This window comes from Cygnus atratus, chromosome 13 (assembly GCF_013377495.2).
Source record: "Cygnus atratus isolate AKBS03 ecotype Queensland, Australia chromosome 13, CAtr_DNAZoo_HiC_assembly, whole genome shotgun sequence".
Classification (NCBI taxonomy): domain Eukaryota; kingdom Metazoa; phylum Chordata; class Aves; order Anseriformes; family Anatidae; genus Cygnus; species Cygnus atratus.
Window position 1 is genome coordinate 5,894,626 of NC_066374.1, and position 21,437 is coordinate 5,916,062.

General features: G+C 53.5%; 2 protein-coding genes across 12 annotated transcripts; one reads left to right on the forward strand and one right to left on the reverse strand.

Annotated features, from left to right (window-relative positions):
• Positions 1-3,739: 3,739 nt before the first annotated feature.
• On the forward strand, positions 3,740-16,713 carry LOC118245329 (hepatocyte cell adhesion molecule-like). Of its 11 annotated transcripts, none has more exons than XR_007708788.1 (12): positions 3,836-4,028; positions 4,660-4,750; positions 7,831-7,885; positions 8,603-8,716; positions 9,277-9,615; positions 11,691-11,960; positions 12,334-12,450; positions 13,542-13,643; positions 13,858-13,983; positions 14,198-14,290; positions 14,641-15,215; positions 15,330-16,713. XR_007708788.1 is itself a non-coding variant. In XM_035541407.2 (12 exons), exons 4-12 carry the CDS (start codon positions 8,701-8,703, stop codon positions 15,560-15,562), a joined length of 1,314 nt encoding a protein of 437 aa, XP_035397300.1. In that variant the 5' UTR covers positions 3,836-4,028; positions 4,660-4,750; positions 7,831-7,885; positions 8,603-8,700; the 3' UTR covers positions 15,563-16,713. The 11 variants fall into 11 exon arrangements, 7 of the variants coding, with proteins under 7 accessions (XP_035397302.1, XP_035397300.1, XP_035397299.1 ...); XR_007708787.1 differs by lacking the exon at positions 4,660-4,750 and adding an exon at positions 6,758-7,195; XM_035541407.2 differs by having other exon boundaries at positions 14,638-14,733; positions 15,408-16,713.
• A 2,411-nt stretch (positions 16,714-19,124) lies between these two features.
• LOC118245443 (HEPACAM family member 2-like) lies at positions 19,125-21,125 on the reverse strand. Its single transcript, XM_050713445.1, has 5 exons — positions 21,005-21,125; positions 20,071-20,400; positions 19,596-19,949; positions 19,374-19,433; positions 19,125-19,177 (listed from the first exon to the last, which is right to left on the reverse strand). The coding sequence occupies exons 1-5, from the start codon at positions 21,075-21,077 to the stop codon at positions 19,125-19,127; spliced, it is 870 nt and encodes a 289-aa protein (XP_050569402.1). The 5' UTR covers positions 21,078-21,125.
• Between the last annotated feature and the right edge of the window lie 312 nt (positions 21,126-21,437).

Genomic DNA, 21,437 nt, shown 5'->3' on the forward strand with positions numbered 1-21,437 from the left:
CTATGCGGCTCCCGGCGGGGTGCTCTTGGTGGTGCTGACAAGCAGCTTCCACATAAAGAACATCCACCATCGCCACGGTGAGAAGCTTCTCTGCAGTAGCCCTTCCACTTGGCCATCTGGAGCTGGCGCCACTCAAAGAAAATGCAACCGATTGCTTTTTTTCAGGAAAATTTTGCTTTTTTTTTTTTTTAATAAGTACGCACATTTTCACAGTGGCAACCTGCCTTTCTCTTTTCTTTTCCTTCTGACTGAGTTTTCTTCTGCTTTTTTGCCTGTCTGACCGCAGAGGATGGCTGCACAGCGTTTGTGGACGTGACCGCCCTCGCGGTGAGCACAGCAGCAGTGTCAGCCCTCCCGCTCCTCGCCATCTTCCTCTGCTGTAAGTGCCCCCTCCTCCACTTCCCTCGCCACGTATGCGATCTAGCACCAATGTGAACTATACACAACTTGGCTTTCTCTGCTTTAAAGAAGAGCTCACAGCCTCTCTGGTGACCGTTTCCCTTCCCCGTTTGAGCCCCGGATGCCATCCCCCAAAATGCTGTGCCTCGCAGGCGCTTTGCCCAGAGCCCGCGAGCAGATTTGTCTTTTCGCAGATCACACCACACAGGGGTGGCAGAATGAACATGACTCTGGCTGCGCCGACAAGGAAAGGTAGAGCCTTCTTTTGCCTTTTTCTGTATAAGTTCACACCATTCACACCATCTTGGTGTGAAAAGAGTGAGATATGAAAATTATCCCATGTCTTAAGTTGTAGACCCCAAGAAAGGTGCAGCCCAGCTCTGCCCTCACAGCCCCTGATTTTACGCAGGATTTGGAGTGGGATGCTCCGATGGGGTCCATGCTTGAGCACCTGCTCAAATCTCTCCACAAATGTGTCACTCGTGGCCTCAACTTGAAGATTTGAGCCTTAATTCCTGCTGGTTTCCTCCACGCCCTTTGGATTTTGGTGGTGCTGTGGGTGCATGGGGGCTTAGCCCTGGGGTAAAGCTCTCAGTGCCCGTCCTGCTCATCACAGCCTCAGTCAGCATCTCTGTGCCCCAGCCAAAACCATCCAGGGCTGGTGGAACAAATCTTAGACATATCTGTAGGGTCTTGTTGGGTTTTGGAGCCATGCAGGGATGGGTGAGAAGGGAGGCCACCACAGCTCACACCTCTGCCTGGTGTGGGACAGGTCTGGACTGGTGGACGAGACCTTTGACTCCACTGATGTTCAGCACATGGGATTACAGCATGGTTTGGGTTGGAAGGGACACTTAGAGACCATCCAGTCCATCCCCCTGCCATGGGCATGGACATCTCTCACTAGATCAGGTTGCTCAAAGCCCCGTCCAACCCAACTTTGAACACCTCCAATGATGGGGCACCCACAGCTTCTCTGGGCAGCCTGTTCCAGTGCCTCACCACCCTGACTGTGAAAAATTTCTTCCCTGCAGGTCCTTCAGGTCCTTTGAAATGTCCCTGCCCATCAGCAAGGATCCTGTTCCCACCTGCTAGACATTGGGGGTGTTTCACACTTGGCTGACTCAACCCAATTTCTCCCCAACATCGAGTTTCAGTAGGTCTGAGCCTTCAATGTACTGATGATAAACAGCAATTAAATCAATTATTTCTGCCTTTTTTTTTATTCAGTGCAGCACTGGAGGATCCAAATGCACATTTTCTCTTTTATTTTCCTCTTTAAAACCAGGACACGGGGTAGAGAAGTGCCTTTAAGAATAGTTGCAAGTGTCTCTCTCACTAGTTCATTGCATCAATGAGGATGCAGCTGTGTGTGCAGTTAACCAAATGTACCCACCCCACCCCTTCCTTCTGCCGTGTGAGGCCACACTCGACTGCTCGCTCCCCATGTGCAGATGATTTCAACGTGCTTTGGAAGGGGAGGTCAGGCTGCTTTCCCCCACATCCACAGCTCTGTGCCTTCCCTGCCCACCCCCGATGCCCTTTGCAGATGGGACAGCATCTCCAAGGACCACTGTCCCCACCAGCAGCAGCACCCACGCCTGCAGCGACCTTGGCGTGCTTCTGAAGCTATTTGCTTAAATGCAAATCCCTCTGCAGAATTCCCCCTGTCACTGGGTGTTGACAGTAGCTACTCTGTTCTCTGATGGGTTTTTCTGCCCAGGACGAAAAATGTGAGGTGTTTTTTGGGGGGGCGTCATGGAGGCCAGGGTTTAGGTGTTGCCTATGGTCCTGCCCGTGCTGCAGGGCTGGGGAAGGGGAGGGCTCACTCCATGCAGTCAACAGGAATCTGGATCCTCGCTAATGCCTTTTTTTTGTTTTCCTGCTCTTCCCGTCTGGTTATTGTGTCAACTTCAGCAGGAACCATATTTCCTTCCTCCAAACACAATCCAACCTGGGACAAGCATGCCTTTTAAAGTTTGCCTTTCAGTGCCTGCCCCCCCCAATTATTCCTGCAACAGTAGCTGGGTCCTTGCAGTTCTGCATGTGGGAAAGCTCAGGGATGGCTAAGGGGAGGCAAACACAAATCAGACTGGTGATGAGGCCTCACTGCCCTTTGTAAGGGTGATTCTCTTCACGTGAAAACCAAGGTAACAAGATCTGGTTGGTCATGGATGGTAGTACCTTCTCCAGGGGGCATGGGCCATGTTTGCTTATCTCCCAGCCTTCTGTCACACTTCGTGGTTGCCCTGGTGCCAGAGGGTACCTGAATTATTTATTCACTTTGTGTTTGCTTAGCTTTTATTAGCAGTCTTTTGTTTCTCTGCAATACCATTTAGATAATTGTTGGACAACACTGGCCCCAGAATTGACCCCTGGGATGCACCGGTAGTGACCGGCCTCCAGCTGGATGTTGTGCTGCTGCTCCTAACCCAGCTGCTCAGCCGGTTTTCAGCCCACCCCACTGCCCACTTACCAGCCCCTGCTTGGTCAGCTTGTCTGTGAGGATGCTAGGAGAGATGGTGTCGTAAGTGCAGCTTGCCCAGCGCCATGAGGACAGGCAGAGCATACTTAGTGAGGTCCCTTGGAACGGGTTGGGCTGGATGTTTCCTAGAGCCAGAACTTCTCTCGAGGGGCAGGAAGCCAAAGGTCCAGGTCCCCACGGGGGTGGGCACATCGGTCAGAGCGAGCATCTCGGTGCGTGGCAGAGAAGCTGCTGCTTCCCATTGCTTAGCAAGAGGGGGAGCGTGGGGGGAGCCGGGGCTGAGCCGAAACCTGTACACGGCAGCTTTCAGGACCTCCTGCCACCATGGAGCTGGCTTTGGATAACACTGGTGTATTGGCTTTATGTGGCAAGGTTTTGGTAGCAGGGGGGCTGCCAACTGAGTGATGCTGATTGTGCCTCGGAGAGAGCAGACTTCAGAAAAGAAAAAAAAAAAAGTTGTGAAGTTGCTGTGAAGAAGCAACTGCTGTGAACAACTGCTGAAAACAGCAGGTGGGTAGAAGAAGGACGAACATAGAAACAGCCCTGCAGCCCCCAAGGTGAGTGCAGTAGGAGGGCAGGAGGTGCCCCAGGCACGCAGCAGCAGTTCCCCCGAGGCCCCTGGTGGAGCAGGCTGTCCCCCTGCAGCCCATGGGTCCCACAACGAGCAGATCTCCACGCTGCAGCCCGTGGAGAGGAGCCCACGCAGGAGCAGGGGATCTGGGGGAGCTGCTGCCCATGGGGTACCCATGTTGGAGCAGTTTGCTCCTGATGGGTGGACCCTGTGCTATGGACCCGTGTTTGGAGCAGCTCCTGGGGAGCTGCATCCCATGGGAAGCCCACGCAGGATCAGTTCGGGCAGGACGCATCTTGTTGGAGGAACTCCATGCTGGAGCAGGAGGAAGTGACTTTGTCAGCAGATAAATCGTTTTTTCACTATTTTTTTTCTCCCTGCACTTCCGAGGACGGGGAGGAAGAGAGCAGCGTGCTGAATCAGAGCTGGTGCTAGGACAGCTGCGCTGGGGCTCCACAGAACCACAGAACGGGTTAATTTTTTTTTGCTGGGAGGCTGGAGCGAGGCTGCAGGGACGGCACAGCCCTCCAGGAGTGCACTGCTGCTGCTTTAGGAGAAGAACAACAGGGCGAGGTGGGTACAGGGTCAGGAATGCACAAAGGGGTCGGGCTGGTGGGGTTGGGGGCGGGAAGATGGGGACAGAGCGATGGGGATGGGGACAGAGGAACAGTTACGGGGATGGGGACAGGGACAGAGCGATGGGGACTGGGATAAAGCCAGGGGGATGGAGCCATGGGGACAGAGGGACCCCCCTGCTTTCCCCTAGGGCTGCAGCTGCTCTCCCCCACAGGGTACTGGGATCTGCTCCCCCAGCTCAGCTTCCCCTCCTACCCAGCCCCATAAATATCAAATAAACACTCATAGGTAGTAGGCACTGTGTGGAGTTCAGAGCTCATAAACATCCCGTCTGTCCCCACTCAGCCAATTCCTGTGTTTTTCCATGGATCCAGCATCTTGCAAGGCTTTACACTTAACTCGGAGGTTGATGTAAAAGTTAATCCTCCTGACCACCATTGCTGGGTTCCCCCTTGCCTCCAACACCGTGGGTGGGGATGTGAGAAGCCTCCTCACCCCAGATATGTTCATCATTGGGCTTAGGGCTGAAATTTTGCCTTAAACTTTCCCGACGCATTTACTCCTTTTTGCTCACTCTCGCTTTTGTTTTGAGCACAAACTGCAAGACTAAAAATAATTTGCTTGCCAGTTTGCATTAGCTGCGAAAAGCCATGCTCCTCTACAGCTCTCCTGCTATTTTTAGAAGACAAAGCAAGATTTTTCCTTCTGTTTATTTACCGGTGAGTAGCATTTTTTCTGCTTTTCACCAGTTTTGGTAGTCCTTTTTGCTCTGTGAGACAGGGATAGCTGAGCTACACCTCTCTCACAACAGGGATTCGTATTTGCTAACCGGATATTTAATTTGAAGCTGTGGGATGATTTGCATCTTTTTTCATGTCAGGAGAGTCCAATAGATCATTCCAGATAATTCATTTTGCAGTGAGGTCTTTATATATGAGCTGTCAACAAGAAGAAATATTGACCTGCTGTGTATCTGCCCCATCCTGATAAGCACACCTAAAAGCACCAGCTCGTACCATGTGCTGTGGGAAAATACCTGTGGTCCTGAGTGTGGGAACTGAATTTGCACATTCCTGCTATTTCTTCCCATTATGAGGCCTTTTTCTTCCCTGTTTGAGGCCCTTGGCAAGGGCTGATAATGACCGACCACCTCTGCTCCATGCCCATCCTCTGTGCTTGCCCTGCACAGCTGCTGCAAAGCGATAACACAAGGGCTCACAGCAGTGAGGGGCCCACGAGCAATGCTGGGCAAAGCTGGCTGCAGACAATCCTGCTTTTGTCAGTCCACACAGGAAATTTTTTTTTTTGTTTTTGAGGTCTGAAGCTGCGTGCGAGCCGCCTAAGCTGGGGGAAAGCGTTTCCTTTTTCTAAAGGCTGTGTTGGCTCTCCAGTCAGCATAGAAATACCCCAGGCTGGTGTGGCTCCTCTGGCACAAATAGTGTTCCTGTTTGTTGGGGTGGCTTCTGGTAGTGTAGCCCTGGCCCCCGCAAGGAGCTCTTTTCAACAGCTGATATGCAGCTCATCCCTGCAAAAGGCTGGATAAGCGCTGCTGATGCATCTCCCGGGGCCGATGAGCTGGAAGCCCACGCCTTACAAAGAACTCTGTGAAACACCAGCAGGCTAGTGTGCTTCTGCTTCATTTTTTCCCCATGAGTGTTTTGTAGAAATGAAAGACAAGACACAGAAGAGATGCTAGTTATAGTCCTAAGTCCATCTATCTTCATGAGCCTGTCCCCCCTTTTCTGTGTTCTAGCTAAACTTCTTGAAATATCTGCCCTCATCAAAAGTCTCTGTGTTTGCAATTGCCTCTCATGCCACAAATATGTGTGGGAGGTGAGTTTGTCTCACTGAGATACAACGGCCTATGTGATTGCCGTTACACTTAACCAAGTGCCTGACTTATGTAGTCATTTCCTTCCAAGGGCTCTTCTCCATTTCCCCAGGTTTCTGAGGAATGAGATTTTATCTGCTGGAGGAGGGATTCATCTTTCAAAAGAACAGCAGCAAAGTGCACAAGAGGTGCATTGCACGCCCTTCTTCCAAATTTTCCTTACTCTCCATCACCTGGGGATCCTCAGTGCATCTCCATGGGCACAGGGAGAGCTGGGAGGGACTCCAGCCCCCAGCAGGAAAATAGGGCATTTCCATGCTGGTTGGGATGTGCCTGGAAAAAGGAAATTCTCCATCTATAAATGGTGCCAGCTTCCTACACAGCCATTGTTCTTACATCCTTAAAATAGTTGCATATGCCATAAAACAAAATATCTTTCCCATTTTCCTGTCAAAAAACACAACTGTTTCTTGCCCAAACTTTGGAGGATACCAGAGAAAAACAGCCAAAAAGTGGCTGATCATGGCACCAGCATGAGGAATAAGCAGGAGGAGTTAGAAATCCATGTTCAGTCGGGAGATTATGACCTGGTGGCAATTACAGAGACATGGTGGGACAGCTCACAAGGCTGGGCTGTGGCCATGGACAGGTATGTCCTGCTCAGGAAAGGCAGGCCAGCAAGGCGAGGTGGCGGAGTTGCTCTTCACGTGAGAGAGCAACTACATTGTATTGAGTTCTGCCCAGGGGCGGATGAGGAGAGAGTTGAGAGTCCGTGGGTGAGAATTAAGGGGCAGGCTGGTGTTGGGGATGGTGTTGTGGGTGTCTGTTACAGGCCACCAGATCTGGATGAGGAAGCTGATGAGGCCTTCTACTGATAGCAGCCTCACGATCACAGGCCCTGGTTATCGTGGGGGATTTCAACTACCCTGACGCTTGCTGGAAGGCCTACTCAGCCAGCCATCCGCAGTCCAGGAGGTTCCTCCAGTGCACTGATGATAACTTCCTGACGCAAATGGTGGACGTGCCAAATAAGAGAGGAGTGCTGCTGGGTCTTGTCCTCACTAACAAGGAGGAGCTGGTTGAAGCGGTGAAGGTCTAGGGCAGCCTTGGTTGCAGAGACCCTGAGATGGTGGAGTTCGGGATCTCATGTGGCAGGAACAGAATACTGAGCAGAATTGCATCCCTGGACTTCAGTAGGGCCAACTTTGGCCTTTTCAAGCAATTGCTAGGGGAATCCCAAAGGACATGGTGCTTGAAGGAAAAGGAGCCCAAGATAGTCGGTTAGCATTCAAGGACTGCTTCTTCTGAGCTCAAGATCAGAGCATCCCAACAGGTAGGAAGTCAGGAAAGAGAGCCAGACCTGCATGGTTAAATGGGGAACTGATGGGCAAACTCAAGTGGAAGAGGAGAGTCTACAGATCATGGAAGGAGGGGCTGGCCACTTGGCAGGAATATAAGGCTGTTGTCAGAGGATGTAGGGAGGCAACTAGGGAAGCTCAGGCCTCCCTAGAATTAAACCTTGCAAGAGGGGTCAAGGACAACAGAAAGGGCTTCTTCAAGTACATTGTGGATAAAACTAACACTAGAGGCAATGTAGGCCCACTGATGAATGAGGTGGATGCCCTGGTGACAGAAGATGAAGAGAAGGCAGAGACACAAACTGGGAGGAGTGGCTGACATGCCGAAAGGCTGGGCTGCCATCCAGTGAGACCTGGCAGGGAGAAGTTTAATGAAATATAATGAGGGGAAGTCCTGCATCTCTGAAACCTCATTTCTCAAAATCCTTTTAGCAGGGCAGAAGCCAGGCCATCAGCTCCATCACAGGGGTGAACACAATATGCCTGGCCTGTTTCCTCTTCCCTTGGGTTTTGGCTGCTCTTGGGGTGATGATGCTGGGCTGGGCATCTGCTTGGAGTGATCCAGAAGCAGCTCCATGGTTGAAATGGCTTTTGTCTTCTTTTCCTTCAGATGCTGTTCTGATGTTTGCAGGGGTCCATGGAAGCCAGCTGGATGCTGCCAGGAGGTAATGTCTCTCTGGAGTGGGCCCATCCTCCAGCACAGGTTCTCGTCTCTGCATGAGAAGCTCCTTTCCCACCAGCCTCAGGCTGTCTCTAAAACAGACCATGTCACTAAAACAGACCATCTTGACCTCTTCTGGTCCCAGCTGAGACTCTAATTACAGGACAGTGAAATCCCTTTGCCAAAAATATCAGCTCCTCCACTGTCATCTTTGCTCCAGAACTTTGCAAAACCCAGCAGTAAATGCGGTCCCTGTCATCCAAAAGCCAATGATTGCATCTGAGCTCTGCAAGCCTGCTTCAAGCAGTGTTGCACCCCATTGAAAAATGTGTTAGGCGCAGACAGTTTGTTCTTGTGATCTGTTGCACAAAGGGGAGGGGAAAGGGGATGTGATTGGGGTTTTCCAAGTCACCACGATGACGGATATGGCAGATGCAGAGCCTGCAGCCACACAAGTGCTCAAGAGCTAAATCTTCTCTTGTGGGGAGTGAGGGAGTGAGCTCAACCAGAGGAGACGAAGTGTTTCTGTACAGGCAGGGGGGCATGGCCGTCATGGGCAGCGGCTCTACAAATGGGTGTTGAAGGGACGAGGCAGAGCTGTAGCACTGCAAAGCTGCGGTGAAGGAAGGGCTGCAGAAAGCACCAGCACTGCTGCCTCTGTTGCCACCGGCTGGCAGCGCGTGGGAAGTGCTGATGGTGCTTTTCACGGTGTCGTTCACAGGCTGGTCCATCACTGCTAGAGCGACCCTCCTGAGAGCGCGTTGCTGCAGAAGGAGCTCAATCCTCGTGCCGGTTTGAAAGCACCTGCAGGTCTTTGCCATGTCCTTCGCAGGCTGTGAGTGTGAGAGGGGACCTGTCCTTGGGCTGGGTACCACCGCGCAACCCTGCTGCTCCAGCAGACCTGGGAGAGGTGGAGAGCGGGCACCTGCAGCATTTCCACGCTCTCTTGCACCTCTGTGCTACAGAAGGGCTGGTCGAGGCGTGAGCATCCTGACAAGTGCCTCCCAGTGCTGCAGCATCACCGTGCCTGGGTACCACCAGGTTCAGGTGCTGAGGGAACTGGGTGAGGTCCAGGGCTGAAGCCAAGCTGAACGTGGTGCCACTGAGCAGCTCCTGACGTGCAAAAGCCCCCAAGGAGCCCTGATTCCTGTTGTTTTCACTCCAAAAAGCAAGGAAATATTTGAACCAGCTAAGAAGCATTTTTATAACATGCCCATAATGTTATGATTTCTATCTTAAAAAGAAAAAAAAAAAAAGAAGGAAATCAGACGTTCACAGTGGGTTTCAAGAAGTCAGTTGGGGCCTTTCCAAGAAGAGCATAAGAGCAGATTAATTTGTCCTTTGGCTTTTGCTTTGAACTAACCCATCCTGCTCTGGCTTCTCTTCTGTTTCCAGACCTGCTGCTGCTTTTGAAGGGGTCCTGTCTTGCAGCAGAAATGACACTAACAGTGGCAGAGGAAGGATCCTCTGTCATGATGCACGCACCGGCTATCAAGAATGTGAACTTGACCGAGTGGGAATACATAAGAGACAGCACCCCCCAATTCATCCTGCAGTACTATGCGGACTCACAGTTAATAACCATTTACCCAGCTTACAAAGACAGAGTGGTTTTCTACCAAAACAATGGCTCCTTTGTCCTGCAGAAGCTGCGAGAGATGGACAGTGGCATCTATAAAGCAACAGTTGACTTGATGCAGGACAAAGCAAGAATGACCTCTCTTAGAGTGATCAGTAAGTCAAAATAGGTTGAAAGGATGTTTTTCTCTGATCATCAGTAGGATTTGCCGTCAGTAGGACAGACGGGTCCACAGGTATGCCTCCCCCTAAGTGGACTAGAGGAAAACTTTCTGGTTTCATTACTGCCTTGAATGACATGGACTGGAGACCCCAGAAGAATTGCTAGGAAATGTTATAGTGTATTCTGAGAATGAATCTGGCTGTGGGTTGAGCTCTGGGTCGGGAATCCAGGTTGCTCAGTGCCTCCATCCTGGAGTGATGGAGATGAGGGGCACCTTCTGCCCTAACATGTATCTGCTTGCTTCACCACAAGCAGTTGCTCACAGGAGGTGAATGTCATAAAATGCCCTCCAGAGACAGGATTTCTCACCCAGGCTTTGCAGCCTCTCCCTTCACACCAGCATTGCCTTCCCCTGCCTCTGCATTTCCCTGAAGGACAAACAGAAATGAGAGCTCACCCTGGTTTGCATTGCCCTTTCCTAGAGCTCAGCAGCACTGCGGGAGCACCCTCCACGTAGGACATCCAGGGAAGGAAGACTTAAGGAGCATGTGGTTGCTACCAGGTGAAGGTCCAGATGTAGCTAAGAGCAACCCCAAATGGTGCAGGCACCCAGGTGCTAGGTGAGGGATGGAGTCTGACATCCTTTTGCCATGGCATGGGTCTTCAGCATTGCTCCTCTGTGCTTTGGTCCATCTGGGGTTTGACCAGTTTAAATGCAGGCAACAGTGGAGTCCTACTTTAGATCCGATGAACCATAGAATCACAGAATGGTTTGGGTTGGAAGGGACCTTACAGCCCACCTGGTTCCAACCCCCTGCCATGGGCAGGGACCCCTCCCACCAGCCCAGTATGCCCAAAGTGCCATCCAACCTGGCCTTGGGCACCTCCAGGGATGGGGCACCCACAGCTTGTCTTGGCAGCCTGTGTCAGTGCCTCACCACCCTCATAGTAAAGATTTTTTTCCTTATATCTAATCTAAACCTACCCTTTTTTAGTTTAAAGCCCTTACCCCTTGTCCTGTCACTCCACTCCCTGACAAAGAGTCCCTCCCCAGCTGTCCCGTAGCCCGCTTTAGGTACTGGAAGGCTGTTAAAAGGTCCCCCCAGAGCCTTCTCTTCTGCAGGCTGAACACCCCCAACTCCCTCAGCCTGTCTCCATAGCAGAGGTGCTCCAGCCCCTTGATCATCTCCATTGTGGCCCTCCTCTGGACTCTTCTAATACGTCCATGTCCTTGTGCTGGGGCCCCAGAGCTGAGCGCAGGGCTCCAGGTGGGGTCTCACAAGAGCAGAGCAGAGGGAGACAATCCCCTCCCTCACCCTGCTGGCAATGCTGCTGTTGGTGCAGCCCAGCACACAGCTGGCTTTCTAGGCTGCAAGCACACGTTGTTGGCTCATGTTGAGCACCAACACCCCCAGGTCCTTCTCCTCAGGGCTGCTCTCCATCCTTTCCCCACCCAGCCTGTGTTTGGGCTTGGGATTGCCCCGGCCCAGACGCAGGACCTTGCACTTGGCCTTGTTGAACCTGATGAGGTTGCACAGGCCCAGCTCTCAGCCCTGCCCAGGTCCCTCTGGATGGCCATGACACCCTTCCCTCCAGCGTGTTGACTGCACCTTGCTGCTCTTTGGCTGAACATCAGGCCTTCTTTGACCTCCCCCCCACCCCACTGCTGTGCGGGAGCAGCGTCCTCCTCTTGGAAGTGTCCATAAAGTCCCCATCATCATTTCCCAGCATAATCCTAACGTGCAGCTCTTTCTGGTCGGTGTCGATGGCCCCAGGGTGCCATGCCTGAGCTCCAGGGGCTGGTGCTGCCCACCCCTGGGGAGGTACCGTGGCTTAACGGCAGCGGCTGGGACATCGGCTTTGAGCTTGGTGGATGTTGCCTTGCTCCTGCACTGTCTTCTCCCCTTCCAGACTCAACCGAGGCATTGAGCTGAGGTGCGAATGAGAAGGGGAGGTGCTGCTCACCCCTCATGGGGCTTGCCATTCTTGCATCTCATCTGGGGCAGGCTCTAAGGTGGGAGGAGAGGCAATCCCAGGCAGTGCTGCCATGTCGCTCTCTGCTTTCCAGAGCCCTTGCCCCAGCCCAAGCTCCTGAGCAGCTCAAACCTGGCCGGTTCACTCATCAACCTGACCTGCATGCTGCCAGAAGGAATGGTGGCTGATGTCTCCTGGAAGAAGGACGGACATCCCCTTCCTCCTGAAAAGTGCTGTCGGCTCACTTGGAAGACCACCATGCTGCAGATAAGGAAGGCAGAGAAGTCGGATTGCGGCTCCTACTCCTGCATAATCAACAACTCCGTAAGCTGGAAGGAGGCAGCCCTCAACCTGACCGTGACAGGTTAGCATTGCCCTGCCGGGGTGGGTCCGGTGGTTTGCCACCTTGTCACACCAGCCCTGAGCCTACAGGTACCTGGGTGAGACCCCCCAGCAGCTCTGCTGTGGTCCTGTAGCTGGCAGATGTATTGTTCGTTGGCTGTCACCTCACTTGGACCTGCAACCTTTGTGCATTTAGATGCCAGCTCAAGCCCGCTCTGTCTTCTCCATCTCTAGCAGGTCTGGGCACTAGCACTTTGTCTCTGAGACCCTCGCAGGTTTCAGCTGCCTCTCGTGGGATCTGCCATGCAAGGAAAACCAGTAATCCTTTAGGGTTTTGAGCTTGCTGCAGTCTCCTGGGATAGCCGCTCCATGTTGTGGGGTTGTCCTCCATGCAGGTCTTACACCTCCTGTCCGTGCTGCACAGATGATGACCGCTGCTGCGCTGGTGCTCGCTGCTATCTCTGCCGTCCTCTTCGTTATCCAGCTCTGTCAGCTGGGGAAGCACAAACTCGGTGAGTGCCCACGCCTGAGCTCCTCTCTCTGTGCCGTGGAGAGGGCAGAGAGCGAGGCAAGCCCCTTCTCTCCTAACTCACCACGGTAGTTGGAGGAACCTTGCTCGATGTTCATGGAGTTCATGCATTTCTTCTTACACTTCTGTGGCTTGAACAGAAAATAAAATTTCCTAGCAGCACTAATCCCAAATGGCTTTGTGAGAAATTGGGCCACCCAAAGGTATCATGGTATGAGGCACAGGAGATGTTCCTCTCTGTCCTCAGGAGTCCCTGGGTAGAAATAAAAAAGGCAGGACACAAAGAGCTTCCTGCGTGGAGGTGCTGAGCGCTGACCAAGGGCCACGTGGCATTGGGTTTGGCGACCAAGCACACTGGTGTTTGGGTCAGGATGGTGCAAACTGCTGTGCACCCATACCCAAGCTTACGGGTTAATGTGGGTGCTTCTGTAGCAACACGATGGTTAGCAGAAAGGAGACCGTAATACCTAGCCAACAGCAAGTACTCCCACACAGTCTTGGTAGCCTTCTACTGTGCTCTTCTACCCACCAAGAACAATCCCCAGAGCAACAGAAACCATCTGGAGAACAGAGGTAAAACCCGACAGCAGGTAGGAAGGTTCTCCCACATGGATTCATCTCCCACTACTAGCACTGGAGACATGCATTGGGTCTTGCCTTTGGGGTAATCTCTCCTGAGGAGCTCTACATGCCTGATGCTTGTGGCAAGAGCTTGTGCCATCTGGGCTCTTCCCCTCAAAGTGCAGTCTCCAGAAGAAATCCAGTGTGTGTCAGGTGGGCAGAATTGTATTAAGGTGTCAAACTAGGTGAAACTGGTGTCTTGGCCAGCTCAGAGCAAGTCCAAATCTGGCTGGCATCTCATGGTTCCTCCTCAAGTCAAACAAAGCCCTTTGGAAGCCCACCAAAAGCCTTTGAAGTCCACCAGGTTTTGTCTTTGAGGTTTCTACATCTCGGGAATTTGATTCTTTACAAGGGAAACCTGTGCCTGGTGTTCACCTTCCTTTCGCACGTTGCACCCTGGATCCCTTGGTCAGGTACCAAGCCCTAACTCAAATGTATTTGCCTTTTGCCCAGGAAAGGAAGCATGGAAATGGTTAATGATGACCATTCTAGGGCTGCTGTGCACCTCTTCTCTCCTCCTGTTTGCTGCCTCTGTCATCTGGATGCAGGAAGATGGTAGGATTCATTTAAACTGAGTTGTTCTTCATTTCTCTGGTGTCTTATCTTTGATGACACCGAAGACCTCCAGGTCTCTCCAGCAGCATCCTTGTCTGATGTAGTGCTGTTTGGTTTGGAGAAATCAATGTCAGGGTTCACTGCTCTGTAGCGTCTGCCTCGGCCAGGAGAAGCTTTTCCATCTCACCTCCTCGTTTAATTCTGCTCCCCACAGGTCATTCCGCTGCCTTCATCCTGCTCGGGCTTTTCCTCGTGGCTGTGATCGTGGCCACGGCGCTGACAGCGGTGGCGATGGCGCCGTGCAGACCAGCAGTGCTCACACACTTCAGGTCCAAAGGCTGTGAGTTGCTGTGGGTGGCCTAAACCTCTGGTGCAAAAGGCCTGGGAGCAAACTCGGCAGGTTGTCACTCCAGGAGGGACCAGGCTCTGCCGTGGTGCGAGTCCGTGCGCATGGCCCGAGCCTTGCTCACCACTGAGGCCCCTCTCCTCCACGTGCCAGCCTGCCCTCCTCTCCCATTTCTCTCCCATCCACCAGAACTTCTCCCCTCTCCCAGGGCACCGTGTCATCCTGTGCATTACAGCCACGACGCTGGTAGTCAACCTGCTGTTCACCAGCCTCCTGCTCCACAGCTTCCATCAGCTCCACGGTAATGGGTGGCCGGGTCAGCACAGCGTGTGCCCTTGCTCGCCTTCCTTCTGGGGAGGGGTGGGGTGTTCGGGGTGGGACTGGCCTCACCCAGGGCAGAGAAAGTCCTTAGGTGGCTTTGCAGGCTGGTCCTGCAGGAAGGGTGGCTCTAGTTGATGCAGTCGTGGCAAGCCTCGTGCTTAGCCAGGAGGTCACAGCAGAGCAAGGTTTTCCCCTGGAGCTCCACAGCGTGAAACACCAGGATGCTCCTCCCTGCCCCAGGGGAAGCCTCTGAATGACCTTCATGTTCTGTAGATGTTCAAGGGGGGCAGGAGAGCAACCACTGACAAGTTCTCACTGTCTCCTTAGCAGAGCGGGGCTGCTCAGAGGCTGTCGATCTGACCATCGGCTTCATCATTCCTGCTGTGGCAGCCCTCCCCATACCGCTGCTCCTCTTCCGGTGTTGTAAGTAGCCCAGTGGTTTCCTTCCAGCCACACCAAGTAGCTGCTCCGTCACTGAGACCCCGCTCTCAGCTCCCACCCCCTGGCATCAGGTCTTGAGAGAAGAGGCAAAGTGCCTCTGCTTCACCCAGGGATGCTCAAGGAGGTGTTCATGGAAAGCGAGTTTCTCCCCCCGAATGTGGAGGATGCTCTTTTGCTCTCCTCCTCACTCAGGAGACGTGGGCTGGTGCCCAGCTGGCCACTAACCTGAGCAGTAGTGAACCCACGGTGTGGCTCGCCGGCTCCCCAGAAACGCGTGCGCAGCCTTCAGCATCACCTGCAGGAACGGGTGCAGAAAAGGCTCCATGACGTGTTGAGGAGAAGGCTGGAAGGGGACCCCCTGCTTTCCCAGGGTGTGCAGAACATTTGGGAATCTGAAATACAAGAAATATTGCACTAACCTACCAATGGCTGGTACGTTAGAGATGCAGGGGCTTGCAGGCAAGGTGGGTGTCCATCTCTGTGCTGCCCTCTGGCTCTCCATCCAAAACAGAGATCTGGTTTTGGAAAGAGAGGGGTTTGGCCACGGGAAAGCCTCCAAAACCCATTCTTCCCTGCAGTCGCATTTTCACATGTCCCTGTGAAGCTCAGAGTGGCCTTGGAAACGCAGGAGCTGATGCCCTCTCCTTCATTTCCAGCTTACAAGAATAAGCGGGAGAAGCAGCAGCAGCCGGACACCCAGGAGGCCACCCACAGCTTACAGGCCACGTCCACCTCGGTGACTCGCTGCCCACTTCAGGTGTCTCCTTCTCCGGTTGCTGCAGAGCCTCATAATGTAACAATGAATATTTAATACTCACCGGGAAGCATCCATCTGCCTTTCTGCAGAACGGCATGGGCAGCTTTGTCACCACCCGGGGGGGTGACATCAAAAGAACCAGTCATTGGAAAATCTGGTACATTCCTCCTAGGCCAGTCCAGAAACGTAACGAATGCCAAAGTGGATACTGGATGATTTTGAGTCTTAAGGATTCTTTGTAATACATCTAAGTTAGATTGCTGCTCTTTTGTAAGTGAGCTTCCCGTGGTTCCTGACCGCTCACCTCCTGTCCTGCAGATCGGTGATGGGTGCTCGAGATCCTTTCCTTTTCCTCCAACTATGGTTGGGTTGGGCATTGCCACCAGAATGGACTGCTACAGCCTCACTTGTGCCACACGTTGGTACCATGTATGGTGACGGAGTGCACGGACTCTTACTGTGATCAAGTAAGAGTCTCTATTGCAACCCGGCTATGCTCCTTTTACACACTTTCCTTCCAGAGGTTTTCCTTCCACAAAACCCTCCAGCCCCCCTTTACAGTCCTTTGATCCTTGTATTTCTCAGGCTGGTAGGTACCTTATCGCAACCTCCTGTTCCCATGCCGGGTTTTGGTCACGCTTCGTTACTTTCCTCTTTCCTGGGCCTCATGGCAGTCCTTGCTCTTACCTCCTCTTGTTATTTATGTATCCCCCACATGTCTCTTGTCTTCAGAACTCCCTTCCTGGATTTTCATGAGTCTTATCCACATTTCTAATTAAACCTACTTTTTCTACGTTTCCCACAATTTATCCATATACATTGTTAATTAAACCTACATTTTCTATATGATTACATATCCCACACTGGTCTACCTTTTTGCAGTTGCCCTTTCCTGGGCCTTGACCATTATTCTTGTTGGCACCCTCTCCTTTTCTGATTTTTTATTTATAAATATATATGTTCTGTTTTTCTATATATATATTCTGATTTTTTATATGAATTTAAAAGCACCTGTGACCTAGCCTGAGCTGATTTCCCTTGCACAGGCACTTAGCTGACCTTGTAGTCATGCCACAGCTGTCAGTGGTCTCCATATTTGTGGGTTGAAGTGTTTTAGGTGGAGCTGAAGGTCCTTTTTTGTCCCTCTGGTATCAGCTGAGAAACGTGTTCATATATGAAAATAAAATAAATAAGTAAACAACCTACCTTAGGTCACCTTTTTCTTCGCTTTGCTAGAGCCGCTCCAAGACAAGGATTTCATTTGGATCCTCTGTTTGTGTCCCCACTGCGTCTCCTCAAGCAGAGGATGGCTCAGTGCTATTTGGGCCCCAGCTCTGGGGCCAGATCCTGCCTTGGCCAGCTCTGGACCAGGTTTCTCGAGGGGGTGGGGGGCCAGGGCAGACTGCATTAAAGACCAAACTAAAGCTAAGCAGTGCCCTGGATTGCAACAGATCCCGTCCCAAGGGAAAGCGCATCCCCAGGGCAAGGAAAGCCCCTGTCCCAGCCAGGCCAGAGCACAGCTTGCCAAGATGCCTCCTCCAGGCCAGGGCAGGAGCTCGTGGGGCCAGGACCCAGGCGCTGACAACGGCACAGCCTCGTGGCACTTGAGAGAAGAGCAGAAAAGCTTTTCTGCTTGCAGAGCTCGGTTAGCCCCCGCCCGGGACGCACCAAGCCGTGGTGCTCGGAGGTGCCCGCAGCACCCTCCCGGTGAGGTTACGTGGTCCGAGAGAGGACGGGGGCAGCACGCGTCCCCTTACAGGGGTGCCGGGGGGGCTCTGCAGGCCAACAAGGGCAGCCAGCGGTGGGAAAAGCACCGTCAGAGGCAGCAGAACTAAACCAGGTAAGGAACCAAGATCTTTCTGGCTTTCTGGATACCTGGCAGTGGGTGACCAGGTGACAGAGTCCCACAGGGTGGCTCAGACTCCTTCTCATCTTTCTTTCTCCGTGCAAGAAGATGCCCGTTGGCAATGACAGGCGGGGGAGAGCCCCCAAGGACACATCGCCCATCTCCGCATCCCCACACCTTCTCCCTTGGCCAGCCACTTCTCAGGCTACCGAAGTCTCCGGTCACTGATTGTGGACCGCTGAGAAATGGTGAGCACAGCTTCGCAGAGGGCTTTAACCTGGAGTAGCCAGGGGAGGCGAACCTCAACTCATCCCGCTCCTCCCGGCTGGATGCGTGTCAGTGACAGACGCCCACAGCCTGGAGAAGGGCCTGGAGTGCACTGATGACAAATTCCTTCTCCAAGTGACAGAGGAGCCAACGAGGAGACGTGCTATGCTGGATCTCATTCTCACCACCCAGGAGGGGTGGGTGGGGACTGCGAAGCTCAAGGGCAGCCTTGGCTGCGGTGATCATGAAACGGTGGAGTTTTGGACTCAGAGGGCAGCGAGGCGGGAGCACAGCACACTCGCACACCTGGGCTTCAGGAGAGTGGAATCCAGGCTCTGGGCTCCTAGCACAAATTGGACATGGAAGTATTAGAACGAGTCCAGAGGAGGAACATAATGGAGATGATCAAGGGACTGGAGCACCTCTGCCATGGAGACAGGCTGAGGGAGTTGGGGGTGTTCAGCCTGGAGAGAAGGCTCTGGAGGCACCTTACAGCGGCCTGCCAGTGCGTAAAGGGGGCTGCAGGACAGCTGGGGACAGGCACTTTGTCAGGGGTTGCAGAACACGGGGGAATGGCCTTAAACTAAATGAGGTTAGGGTTAGATGAGGTACAAGGAAGAAATTCTTTACTCTGAGCGCAGTGAGGCCCTGGCCAGCTCAGCTGCTGTTAAAGCCAGACAGACATGACATTTTTGTCATTATCATCCCCCATTCGCCACCTGATGCTCCAGCTGCCACTCCTGCCCGCATATCCCTACCCTGCTGTGGGTTTTGGTTACTGCACGGGGCCTATGTCCCATAGCCACAGACCACGGCAACGTAACAGGGATAACGTGTGCACTTTTATTTGTAGCAAGAGACAAGAAAAACTACACTTTCCCCAAACGATTTATAGACAACACTCAAAACAATTTGAAAATATATTTTTTCTGTAACATTTGGCTGTCCTGAATACCCGCAAGCACTGCAGGGAACTGAACAACTTGTAATACAGCTTAAAAATGAGTCTGAAAACTAGTCTAATACATCCAATTTGCTTCACTTCCTTTAATATTTCAATTGTGCTTTAAAACCCACAGTTTAGAGATGACATTTTGCTGCCAACCTATTTTACACTGGATATTTCCAGGACTTGTGCCATGCAGAGCCCAGCTGCACCTTCCAGCTCATCCTGCCACAATGCAACAAGCACAAACACAGCCAGAACCATTCAGCAATGCAAACAAGCACCAAACAATGTCCAACTTTTTTTTTTTTTTTTTAAGAAAACAGCTTCACTGAAATTTTGTTCTTCTGCATGTCAGCTTTAACTCCCCCTTCAGAGAATTCTGCTAGGATTTTCACCATGAAAATGGTGTAGGATGGCGTAGTCCTAGCCATAGGACATGATTTGACCCTCTCCTGGATGCACTTCCACTCCAAAGAGGTATCTCCATAGGGTTAATGCTGAGGACAATGAAACCTCTGGCTTTCCAGTGCTAAATTTTCAGAAATAAAGGCACCTTACTCATAGTCATCATCAGGGATGTTCCTCAACCTGCACCAGTTGAAGATCCCTGTGGACAAACATGACCTCTGTTAAACACCCCAGGGATGAAGATGCTCAATGAGTGGCAACACCCAGGCAAGGAGCCTCAAGCCTGGAGGCTTTTTTCACCACCCACAAGGAGCTTCCTATTTTTAGCCACCATATTCACTCCTTGGGCCCCAGTTTGGGTGCTTCACGACTGCGAAGCTGGCCCCAGCACTCACCTGCCAGCAAGCCGATGCAAACGAATACCAGGATGATGATGAAAAACGCCTTGTCATTGTCTGAAAAAAATAAACAAAACCCAAAATTCCCAGAATTTTGCCCAGGGCAAGAAAAACTCCTGCCACTGGGCAGTCTGGTACAGGGACATGAGGACACGAGTCCTCCATGAAGCTCTGCTGTTCCCACGCCTCGTCTCAGGCAGTGCTGGGAAGCCACGAGACCCCAGTGAATGGGGCCAGAGTGAACGTTTTGGGGCCATTTCCCAGCTTTCCATTCCCGTGCACGAGGAAGGAAGCCCCACTTACTGTGGACGCGCAGCAGGAAGGAGGTTTCGTTCTGGCTGACCGCGTTGCTGACTATGCACGTGTAGTAGCCGGTGTCGTTCATCAAGGCTCGGTGGATCTCCAGCGTGTTGTTGTGGACGAAGTGGAGGCCGTTGCTCTCCATCAGCAGCTCCCCGTTCCTCTTCCACCAGTACAAGTCCACCTGCCCCTCCAGCACGTTGCAGAAAAGCTTGGTGTCGCCTCCCACCTCCACCAATGAGTTGCCCAGGATTTCTGGCTCGGAGAGCGGCTCTGCACAGAGATGGAGCACCCGTCAGCACTGACACCCCCGCGTCGAGGGTGCCAGGACCCGGGCACCACCCTGGGCAGCAGCTCAAGCTCTCCGGCTGCGGCGCAGGGTTTTGGCACGCACCGACCACGCGCAGCTCGAACCAGCCCGTGGCCTCCGACTCGGAGCGGAAGCGGTAGAGCCCCCCGTCCCACCACCGCAGCACCATCTGCAGCGAGAAGTCCATCTCGTTGAAGCTCACGCGGCCCTCGTAGATGCCGGAGATCTCGGCCGACTTGTTGGGAACGTACGTGGCGATGACCGCCTTGCGCGGGCCGGATTCGTACTCCCAGGACGCCGTTGTGCCGGCTGCCGGCGGCTCGACGCTGAAGAGCACGGTGCAGCCGCTGGCTGAGACGAGGACCTCGGACGCCGGCTTGAGGTCAGCAGAGTAGCACGGGAAGAGCGTGCGGGCTGGAAGGGAGAAACGCAGCGCGGGGCTAGCGGGACGCACCGGCATCCAGCAGGCAGCTGGGCAGGGAGAGCAGCCCTGGCTCGGCTCCCGCGCAAGAGGAGGGGGGGGACGCGATTATTTCGGGGGGGCTTGCGGCGGGGCTTTAAGCAGTGCCACGGAGAAGCAGGAGGCTGCGGAGGAGCTGCCTTCATCTCCCTGAAAACCTGCGCTGCTTCGCTTCGCAGCCGGCTTCTGCCTGAGGAGTTTCCATGCATGGGTACGGCTGCGAGAGCTGCCTGCTCCTGGCCCTGCTCTACCAGGGGGGTCTTGGAAGCAAAGGAGCCCCCAGGGAGCTGCGGTCGGAGCCAGGGCAGCCCCCTCCCAACTGCCCATTTGCTCCCCGAAATGTTTTGAGAGTTGCTCCTGATGCTGTGGGCACACAGCAGGGGCTTTGGGGTGGGAAAAGCAGACGGGAGAAGCAGCCTGGTGGAGGGGGAAGCCTGCACCACCTGGCCTACCACAGCCACCACCAGCACCAACACCACCAGCACCACCACACTCACCACCACCACCAACAGCACCACCGCCACCACAACCACCACCGCCCCCAGCCCCAGGACTTGCCTGTGAGGGCCAGGCCGGCCGCTGGGCCTCCCCTGGCGGAGGCCAGGAGGACGAGGAGGGGAAGGGCGAGCATGGCAGACCCGGGGCGCAGCGCGGCCTGCGGCGGGGCTGGGGCTGGGACCAGGACCAGCACCGGGTGCCACCGCCTCCTGTCGCCGTCACTCAGGCCCCGACACGCGGCTGGGCTCGGCCCGGGGCACCAGGACACCGGGCATGGCACGCCCCGCGAGGCCGGGGGTTGTGGGGTGCAGCAGCCTCGGGGCGCCCAGGAGCTCTGCGACTGCAAAAGCAGCCCAGGCTCTATATAACGTCGTATGCCTTACAGATCTTTCTCACAGACCATTATTTATCTGCACGAACCAAGCCCGTGTTCTGCTCCACACCTTCTAAGAGGTGGTGAGCCCCAGAGCCCCCTGCTCCACCTTCCGCCAGC

Bases quoted from the DNA above. Each gene is read 5' to 3' on its own strand.
- LOC118245329 (XM_035541407.2), top strand. The intron at 11,961-12,333 runs GTTAGCATTGCC...TCCTCCATGCAG, and splicing joins CCTCAACCTGACCGTGACAG to GTCTTACACCTCCTGTCCGT. The intron at 13,984-14,197 runs GTGAGTTGCTGT...CCCCTCTCCCAG, and splicing joins ACACTTCAGGTCCAAAGGCT to GGCACCGTGTCATCCTGTGC.
- LOC118245443 (XM_050713445.1), bottom strand. From the start codon at position 21,077: ATGCTCGCCCTTCCCCTCCTCGTCCTCCTGGCCTCCGCCAGGGGAGGC. The intron at 19,950-20,070 runs GTGCGTGCCAAA...ATCTCTGTGCAG, and splicing joins GTTCGAGCTGCGCGTGGTCG to AGCCGCTCTCCGAGCCAGAA. The intron at 19,178-19,373 runs GTGAGTGCTGGG...GTTTGTCCACAG, and splicing joins TTGCATCGGCTTGCTGGCAG to GGATCTTCAACTGGTGCAGG.